The sequence below is a fragment of the Athene cunicularia genome, assembly GCF_003259725.1.
Source record: "Athene cunicularia isolate RWA chromosome 1 unlocalized genomic scaffold, athCun1 chr1_part1, whole genome shotgun sequence".
NCBI classification, from domain to species: Eukaryota; Metazoa; Chordata; class Aves; order Strigiformes; family Strigidae; genus Athene; species Athene cunicularia.
In genome coordinates, this window is record NW_020799091.1 from 7456622 (window position 1) to 7466920 (window position 10299).

At 37.4% G+C, this 10299-nt stretch overlaps 1 protein-coding gene across 1 annotated transcript in view; it reads left to right on the top strand.

Annotated features, from left to right (window-relative positions):
- TMEM135 (transmembrane protein 135) overlaps nt 1-9474 on the top strand; it is a 168684-nt gene extending 159210 nt beyond the window's left edge. The window contains exons 10-14 of the mRNA XM_026850620.1: nt 2709-2772; nt 3467-3543; nt 5179-5277; nt 6809-6876; nt 8517-9474. Coding sequence (XP_026706421.1) covers nt 2709-2772; nt 3467-3543; nt 5179-5277; nt 6809-6876; nt 8517-8649 — 441 coding nt within the window. The 3' untranslated portion in view covers nt 8650-9474. The remainder of the gene's footprint in view (nt 1-2708; nt 2773-3466; nt 3544-5178; nt 5278-6808; nt 6877-8516) is intronic.
- Nucleotides 9475-10299: the final 825 nt, after the last annotated feature.

Consider the following 10299-nt stretch of genomic DNA (forward strand, 5'->3'; position numbering starts at 1 on the left):
GCTGAAGTGGCTTTTGCAGTTTTATACTCTTAATCACACATGTCATTTTTCAACTGCCACTTTACTTGCTCTGCAAAGTTAAAATAATTCTAAATTATTTGGGGTGTTACTTACTGAAAATGGAAAAAAAAAACCCAGGTGTTATTTGTAAGCAAAACAGCATTTCACTTCCAGTCAGATTGAGAGACAAGATTTTGTAAGGTTATAGTTTACAATTTTTGATGGCAGAGTGTAAACAGGCTGTTCAGAGTTTATTTGAAAACTGAAATTTTGCTCAAACTCTAAGAAAAGAGCCTTCAGAGAAAAATATTTAAATTGCAAAAACTGAAATTATTTTGTTGCCTTTTAAAAGCTCCGGTTGCAAAGTGTAATTTAGTTCTATAGATACTCATTTTACAAGGGTGACATACTCTGACCTTTATTTATAGTTTATTAAGTACATACTCAGCCGGTGAAGCCACACCTCAAATACTGGGTTCATGTTTGGGCCCCTCACCGCAGGAAAGATATTGAGGTGCTGGAGCGTGTCCAGAGAAGGGCAGCAAACCTGGTGAAGGGTCTGGAGCACAAGTCTTACAAGGAACAACTGAGGGAACTGGGGTCATTTAGCCTCAAGAAAAGGAAGGAGGCTGAGGGGAGACCTTATTGCTGTCTACAGCTACCTGAAAGGAGGTTGTAGTGAGGTGGGTATCAGTCTCTTCTCCCAAGTAACAAGCAATAGGACAAGAGAGAATGGCCTCAAGTTGTGCCAGAGGCAGTTTAGATAGGATATTAGGAAAAATTTCTTCACCAAAAGGGTTGTCAAGTATTGGAACAGGCTGCCCAGGGCAGTGGTTGAATCACCATCCCTGGGGGTGTTTAAAAGACGTGTAGATGTGGTGCTTAGGGACACAGTTTAGTGGTGGGCTTGGCAGTGTGAGGTTAATGGTTGGACTCGATGATCTTCAAGTTCTTTCCCAACCTAAGTGATTCTGTGATGCTATGTTCCTTCCTGTTACTATTTGCATTCTGTAACTTACACAGATTTGGGTTGCATTATATTTTATTTTACAGTTTGAAATAAGCATGTAGAGCAGCAGAGATTCTAGTCATTCCAAAAGTTTGGACCACAGCCAAAAAAAAAAAAAAAAAAAAAAAATGAACCCAAAGGAATTGCTTTATGGATGGCTATAAAAAAAGGTCAGTCATGTCCCTAAAAGCAGTCCAAAATGACATGTAGGATTGTAGTAGGTATAGTATTAATATTTTGTCTTACCCTGACTGTTAATGTCAACAAATATGGTTTTGCAGAAAATAAGTTGGCCATGGTAGCCTTGTTTCCTTTCTAAAATTAGTTTACAAGTTTTAGTGGGAAAATTGTCTGTCATAACTGCAATGGATCAATGGCTTTACAAGTGATTTATTTAATAAAAACGTGCACTGTAAAATTGCTAGTGATATCACATCTCTGGTAACGTGTCCATTTTTGGACACAGATATTCCTTGATTTCTTATTTAATTTTAATGTCTTTCAAGAGTGGGTTCACCTGAGGGCCACCAAGATGATTTGAGGACTGCATCATATGGTGTGTGAGGAAAAGCCAGGAGAACAGGGTTTTCAGCTGGAGAAAAAAGGTTCAGAGATTTTATTGCTACCTACACCTCTTGGAGGTGTGCAGTGATAGTATGAAAGGCAATGGATACAAACTGAAATACAGGAGATTCCAAAGAGCTATAAGGAAATCAATTTTCATGTGAGTGTGGCCAAATATTGGAACAGGCTGCCTAGTGAGTCGGTGTATTTTTCATCCTTGGAGTTGCTCAGAACTCAACTGGACAAATTCCTGAGCTACCTCCTCTAGTTAGACCTGCTTCAGGCTGGACCAGATGATCTCCAGAGGTCCCTTCCAACATAAATCATTCTTTGATTCCATGAAAAGCATATATTAGATGGATTAAGAAGGTGACACACATATCTCAAAGTAAACATCAACATGCTGTCATACTGAGTTATATAATGTTCTCTTGTTGCCATCGGTGCTGGATTTGGCCTTACTAAGCAGATCTTGAACCATTTAGAAGCAAAGAGACATTTACCAGGGGTAAAATTTGGAGACAAAGTATGGATTTCCAAAACAGTTGAGTAAACAATGCAAAAGATGTGGCAGATGTTGAACAATCTGGATCATTTGGTAATCTGCAGTCATCCAAATGAAATATATTTTAATGCAGCCTAAGCCACAATTACTTACATCCATTCTGGCCTGAACAGCTGTATACTGTCTGTATCAACAAACAGGTTATTATGTGTTTTACTGTGTCTTTTAATCATACACAGTTCTAACTTTTTAGATTAATGTGTTTTCCTGGTTCCAGAATTCATTGGATGTATGGAAAAATCTCAAGGTGTTTGGTGTGTAGTTGAAAACAGACTATCGTAGGAGAGTCTAGACAAGTACAGCAAATAAAGATGATGTGAATTCAAGATCAGCTTTGGAGTTAGATTGGTATTCAAATTAGGTTGATCTGCTCTCTGATTTTGAAAGAAATGGTAGCGGAAAACTTAATTAAAACACTGAAATGCTTCAGGGACTGTGGATTATGGGCATTATCACGCTACACTCTTAATACATACTGTGTGCTTTACTAGATTATAGCGGGATATCTCCAGTCTCTGTGTAATGAAAGAGAAATAACTATGGCTGATCCTGCTCTCTATTCACCTACAGGGTACTAGTTGCTTCCTGCGTTGGGTACGAAACCTAGACGATGAACTTCATGCACTTGTAGCTGGTGAGTCCATGACAAGAAGTTTATATTGCCTCTGTTGGGACTCTAATTATTTCTCTTCCCTCACTTCCTGTAACCTGTTCAGACTTCTGCAATGAAAATAGGACTGTGTTCGTCAAGGTTGTATCAAAGTGACGGCGGTGTTGAAAGTAGCTTCAAAGAAAGAGCTGCAATTAAAATTATAAGGCAAATTCAGACAAATGGTGTGTTTTTTATGGTCAGCATCAAGGACAATATATGATGGTATGCACAAATGCAAACTTGTCTTTTATTTTCCAACTGTAGAGAATGGGAGGTTCAAATACTGACACTTCCATACGTGACAATACACGTTTGAAAGGATGGGCGACACTGGCTCCATAGAAGGACCCTTTTGCCATGACATTTGGGTGGTGGTACAGGCCCTTCCCTGCTGTTTGTGCCATCTATCATGTATTGGAACCTGAGAGTCTCTCTTGTTGTGGGGAGAGAAAATTCAGTGCTGTGCTCCTGAGCACTGAACTACAGATTTATTTCAGGGTTTCAAAACTTTTTTTAATGACAAAAAACATATTTCAATGGGCAGCAGAGGAACATCAGTGAACTTTGTTGTAGCAACAGAAAGCATAATCTTATGCAGTGTCTGTTGAGCTGACATACTGCGACAGCAACAGTAAATCACAATCTTAACAATACTTTTGTTTTCTAATTGTTACAGGATGCCTAGCAGGAATTTCTATGATGTTTTACAAAAGTACTACTATCTCTATGTATCTGGTATCCAAATTGGTAGAGGTAAGAAACTACCCTCGTAACAAAGTTCTTCATTTCATCTATTTTTTCAAGGCAGAAAAAGAAAATTAACTTCACAGGCTTTGTCAAACAATTCCAGTATAATATAATTCCAGTTGTGTGGCAGTGGTGTACTTCAGTACATGTATGCCAAGAGGCATTGCCGTTCTGTGGTCTCATTTCTTTCTTATTTTCTTTTCTGTAACTCATTTTAAAAGTCCTTTATTCACTGGTCTCCATGTATAGTCTTCATGATTTTTTTAAATTTCCTCATAGCCCTTTGCTTTGTAGCTTTTGCAGATTTTTTAAATCTGAAAGTTCCAAGAAAGTCTGTTCTGCCAGAAACGTAAATCAAAACTAGTCCTTAATTGCAGATTTATTGCCAAAAGCTACAGCTTAACTTCCTGCCTTTGTTCCATAATTTTGGCATTCAACAGTCTAAGATAACTCAAAATAGCTTAGGCTTTAGTCTGTAGCTGGAGTTGTTTGTCAGTATATTTCAACTGATTGAATCTCCAGTTTTGCAACGAACTTCATTCTAATTACCATTTTTCAGTCTCGAATTATTTCTATGGACTTGTTAAAATTAGAAGCCAAAGGAAAAAAAAAAAAGTTAGTAGAGTTTGGGTATGTTGATTATACTTTGCTAACCACCTTTTGATTTCTTACTGTGATTTTTCCATAAAATTGGGACTTAGTCATGGTTATTTCCCCAACACCACCACTGGAATAAGAGCGTTCTCTTATTATGCATCATCCCCGAATCACAAAGCTTTCTCCTGCAGACCTCGAGGGCCTCATTCCCTAGTGATATTTATCCACCTCCATTACCAGAGGAGAATTCATTTCAAAGAATATAAAAAGAAGGAACTTTTTTTTTTTTTAAGCTTAAAATTAAACATAGAAAAGGGAGATATACTCTGTTTATTCTTGCTCCTTGCAATCCTAGATCAAGCTCTGAAGGTAGTTCACATATGCATTATATAAAAACAAATCTGAGTTATCCATATTGACTTTTAGAACACCAGTTGTAAAAAAACAATATTATCTTGTATTGCTGATGGTTTTCTCTGGACTTTGAGACATTGTGGCTGCAGTCAAAGAAGAAAAGTGCTGTGTGTTCTTTCTTTCTTTTCTTTTCTTTTCTTTTTTTTTTTTTTATTTTTGCTACTTCTATCATCTTACGCAAGCCAAGGGTAACTGACCAAAGAGGCGTGTGCTGCTTTGGAAGGTCAAGCTGTGCTCAGGAAAATAAACTTTACATGTTTTCACAGAAAGAAAAGTATGTGATTTCAAGCTGTTTAAGAACAGTGAATATTCACTTTGTTGGAATAGTTACTGCATTGTTCTTCTGCTTTTTTAAAATGAAGAATTTAATGTAGCAAACTTTCCCTTTTTTAAGATCCGTACTACCCTTTAACACCTAAGCTGTTGCTAGGTCCTGTTCTATACATTAATAGCCTCTTTCTCTGTTGATCTTGGATAACTTCTATAAGCTATTTCAATCAATGTCACAATTGTGGACATACACAAAAATATACAAGCATAGTTTAATAAGGTTGACATGTTACTTTGAAAGGGTAAAAAGTAAAAAGCTACTTTGTTTGTTTCATTCAGCATTTCTTGTTTATTTTATAGACTATATACTTCAAAGGCATTGAAGCAGGGAAAGTTCCCTATTTTCCTCATGCGGACAGCATCATCTATGCCATTTCTACATCAATATGCTTTCAGGCTGTAAGTATGTTGCCTTCTAACAGAACATGAAGTTCTAGTTTAAGTCAAATGTTGAATGAAATGAGGAGCACAGGGATACAGTGGTAGAGAAAAGATGGTGTGATGTAGTGATTCTGGCAAGAAGCTGTGAATTGGGGCTCCTGAATCCTGCTTTGAGTGTCGCTGTGGGAAGATCATTTCTATAACTTCTTACGTGCTTATAACTGAATATATTCTACAAAGCATTGAATTCTTTGGAAAGGATCACAAAATGTCTTGACCCAGAAGATGGATATAAATACGTTGGACTTTCACAAGTGTATGAAAGGACTGTTTCTCAAGGAGACAAACAACAGATTGTACTGTTTTATGTTCTTTAAACGAACTGGACTTTTTCACTTTCAGCTAACTTGAATTCAAGTTGCCTGTTTGAAAGGGACTGCAAAAAATTAGCAAGGAAATCTGAAGTTTTCTATTCGAAACAAACTGTAGCTATCATCTTTTGCCCTTTCCAAGTCAATTACATGCTTTCACCACCAGTCCCTTTATCAGCTGCATCCTCTTCAGTGGTACCCAAATTGCTCGACATTATTCCACGACATCTCCCCCTTTCTAAATCTACTGGAATGTCATTTTTTTCATAATGAAATATATTTTTGTACCACTCAATAAAGAAAATATAAAATTACGCTAAAGCAGTCTCCTGCTGTCTTGTGCTTAACAGAACACTTCCACTTCTACTCCTCATTGCTCCCATGTATTTGGGAATATCTCTAATTCTGGTATGAAAGTGAACTGATATTTTAATACTTGGAATATTCCTGAAGGTCTGCAGCATTGAGATGTCCAAAGTAGTATCGGCAGGGTCATTGAGACTAACAGAAATAAAGTTAATATGAGAAAAGAGGAATGGGTTTTTCATTACTTAATAACTAGCTGGAAAAGGGGCCCAAGAATGGAAATAAATTACTAGGTTTGGGAGGGAGAAAAATAGGGAAATTAGCAAAGGGATCTATGATGAGATGTTTGTTATTCACTATATTTATAAGTGACCTAGGAAAGTAATGGAACAGAGAGAAGACAAGGATTTTGGTGTATAACGTTATTTAAGATAAAGATGACTACAAGAAATGGTGGATCACAAAATGCAGATCAAGTGGGGGATAAAAGAGCAGGTAAATTTGGCATCCACAAATGCAAAATCATGCGTGTAGGAATATAAGAATTATTGTTGCTTTGTCTTCAACAAGATCAAAATTAATTACCACCACTTTTGAAAGAGACTTCTAGAAATACCAGTCTGTGCTGGTGGTGGTCATACGCAGCACTGAATTCAGCTGTGAGTGATTTGTCTGCTGGTAGCACTGGACATCAGCAGGTGGTCAGAGCTGCTTTCTGTCCATGAAGCATGAGATGATGTAAAAAAAATTAAAACAATATATATATATTTCCACAACTATCCTTTCACTGGTTTCGGCAATGTAACGTAGCAAGTGAAACTTCTGCATGATGCCATCAGCTGGCTCTGACACGATACTCTCTCTCCTTGCAGGCTGTCATGGAAGTTCAGAATCTGAGACCTTCGTACTGGAAATTTCTTTTACGACTAACAAAGGGCAGGTATGTAATCAGGGCTCTGTTATGGCTTGTCTAAACACGTCATTGATGACATTCGCTCTTCTGTGTCATTCACTGTCAACAGCAGACCTGTAGGAGGAGTATGTATGGGCTAATGTTCTCAGTATTTACGTTGTTTTTCAAATGGTTTCCAGTCCGCTTGAAGTTCTTTGCTACTGAAGTGTCATTGCTAGGTTTAGTCTAATGACGGGAACAAAGACTTAAGTCTAGTTAAGACCAGCAGATGAGTGTTTTTCTTGAAAGTTTTTTTTTTATCTTTAGTTCACTTGGAGGTTGGAATGCTCTCAAATTTGAGTGGAATATGAAGTATCTGGTAAACAACTATGCAGGTTGAAGAAATCAATATGTACAGTGGCTGACAGCATGGTATTAATGTGTTTAAAAGTATTAGTAGAAATGTCAGAATATTTCCTAGAATACTCTGAATATTCAGTAATTTTTTATAGGACATTATTTTGGTTGGGAAAGGTGTTTTTTTTTCTTGGAAAACTAAAAAATATTCATTGATTATAAACATAAATTTGCACTGTAATATCATACTGGATATTTTTATCGTACTGGATACTTTTCTCTAACTGCTGCAGGTATCTAAAATGCTTACCTTTTAAAATAGATTTTGCTGTAACTGATTCATAAAAATACAATTTAATGAAGCGTACACTTATACCGATGTATTATGTGGCAGAACCAAGGCATCCAAAGCTTGATGTAGATCAGTTTATGAGTGGGATTATAAAAGGTAATGTTTGTTGTGTCAGTGAGCTCTCCAGACTGTAAAAATAGAAGTGAAATCAGAGGCCGGTCCTTGGAGGATGTTGAATCTACACCCCCCATGGCAAAGTACACTCTTAGCTGGACATGAGGCGACGGAATACATTGCTAGACATAGTGGGAAGCTTTCCCTGGGATGCCTGGAGGCAGTCTGCAGGCAACCTCTGAGGCCGTACAAACATGATACGGGGATGATGTCAGTGCAGATGTCCAGTTTTGGCTGCATTTTTCCCTCTCGTGCTAATCCTTAAGTTACTTCAGTTGAAAGAGAGGAGGGAAAAGAAATTCTATTCTACTCATTTATTTTATCTGAAGTAAAGCTCTGTAATAGTAATTTTGACACTCTCTCCATAGAGGCAGATTCTTTTGGGATTTCATAGGTCTTTCACTCAACAATTTTGAAGACTAAAGAGATGGAAATAGATTGTAACATAATAGATTGTAACATAAAATTGTTATCCACAGTTGGGCAGGCATGGCCAGAGTTTATGAGGTTGGGGTGAGAAAGAAGAGTAGTACATTTTTATTTTTACTTTTTTCATGAAGTTAAAAGTAGAAGAGAACTCTCTCCTTCCCCCTTTTCCACAAGGTGTGTTATATAATGTATATCTACACAAAGCACTGTTAATCACACTTGTCAAATTATTTTTGTAATCTTTATTGCTCAAGATTTAAAAATTGTATTCTCTAAACAGCGCAGGCTGAAGCCTGTATTTCAAAGTTTTGGATAGTCTTTCATGAAGTGAAATCATTTTAATAATTGTATAAATATATTAATATTTTAAATACTTTTTTTTAAATTTATTTTTTAAAGAGTAAATGAATAATTTGTTCACTGCCTTGTTTTTCAGGTTTGCTCTCATGAACAGGAAAGTTTTAGATGTATTTGGTACTGAAGCATCTAAGAACTTCAAGGATTTCACACCTAAGCTTGACCCCAGATACACAGTTGTACCACCAGAGCTACCACTGGAGCTGTCCTGAAAACAACAGTATATCTTGTCATTAAATGTGATCAGCGTTTTGTCCTGAAAAGTTAATTAACTTAACAGTCCTATATATGGAGGAGGGCTTGGGCTTCACTTCAGTATTATTTCAATGAGAAATGTTTTTTACCAATCAAAAATACTGAAGCTTTGCAGGAAAGTGTGGCTTAGTGATTAAGCCCCTTCCATACACAGAAAATATTTCTGGATTACTGTAGTTGGTTGACAGTATGGTAGATTCCTGAATGAATTAAACAAATGAGTAATATATTTAGAGAAGTAAAACGTAAATATGCGTAATAATTTCAAAAATTCTGTAGTTCATACCAGTAGAATATTTCTTGGTAAAACTAAAAGTAATTCTTAATCTGCAAAGGAAGGCAAATGGCATAGTTTAGGTCCAAAACTTTACCTGATTTTAAAACTTTTGCAGTCGGATGAAAATGCCTCCTTGGTTTTCTAAACTGCATCACTGATTTATCTCAAAAGAGCCACCGCCCGCTCGTTATTCAAAATTAAAGTGTTTTTACATAGTTATGGTTGCAAAGTAAGGCATTCCTTAGGAAAAGAAAATGTGTATTAATTCAGAAATCACATTCCAGGGCTGTAAATCCCACTGACGATACAGATAACAAACAAGGAAAATAAGAAGGCAGCAGTGGTGAGTGCTGTGCTGTGAGGAGCAGCGGGGTGTGGTGGTCAGGATCTGCCAAGTGGAAAATGACAAAATCGTCAGAGGAAGGAATGAAACGTTCCAGCCTCTGAGATGGTGCTGGAAACAGCAGACAGTTACAAAAATAAAAAAGCCAAGAACAAAACAAAACAAAAATCCCCCAAAATATACTGAAATTAAATGTTTATTTTTAAAGGGCTTGACATTGTCATTTTAGATGGCATTGGGTTGTTTGTCAAGCTGCGACGCCAGCCAGCATTTCCAGCCTCCTTTAAGAGAACTGACCTCTGAGGTTAGACTGTTACAAGAGAACAGTTTTGATGACTGCATTAATAGTATTTTTTCCTTGTACTTGGTGAAGAGTGTTTTTCCGTCAGTCCATCACATAGCCATGACAGGGACACTTACATTAAATTTAATATGGTACTCGGTGCAAATAACTACCTACACAAATTCCATCTCATTTTTACCCTGAGTATTTCAGCAGATAATAGTTTGTGTTTGCGGTGGTTTGACCTTGGCTAAATGCCAGGTACCCACCAAGTCGCTCTATCACTTCCCTTGCTTTCCCCCTTTTTTTCTCAACAGGGCAAAGAGGGGAAAGAAAATAAGATAGGAAAAAAAACAAACAAAAAACAACAAACCAATACTTGTGGGTAAAACAAAAGCAATTTTAATATAAGCAAAGTGAAGCAAAGGTCCGCGCACAAAAGCAAAAAAAGCAAACAGATTTATTCTCTCCTTGCCATGAACAGGCAGTGTTGGGCCTTCTCAGGAATCAGAGCTCTGATACATGTAGTGGTTGCCTCGGAGGACCAAGGGTGACACCCCCACCCCCCTTCCTCCTTTCCCCAGCTTTATACTGAGCAGACGTCACGTGGTCTGGAATATCCCTTGGGTCAGTTGGGGTCAGCTGTCCTGGCTGTGTCCCCTCCCAAGATCTCGCCCACCCCGTCCCACTGGGGGAAATGTCGG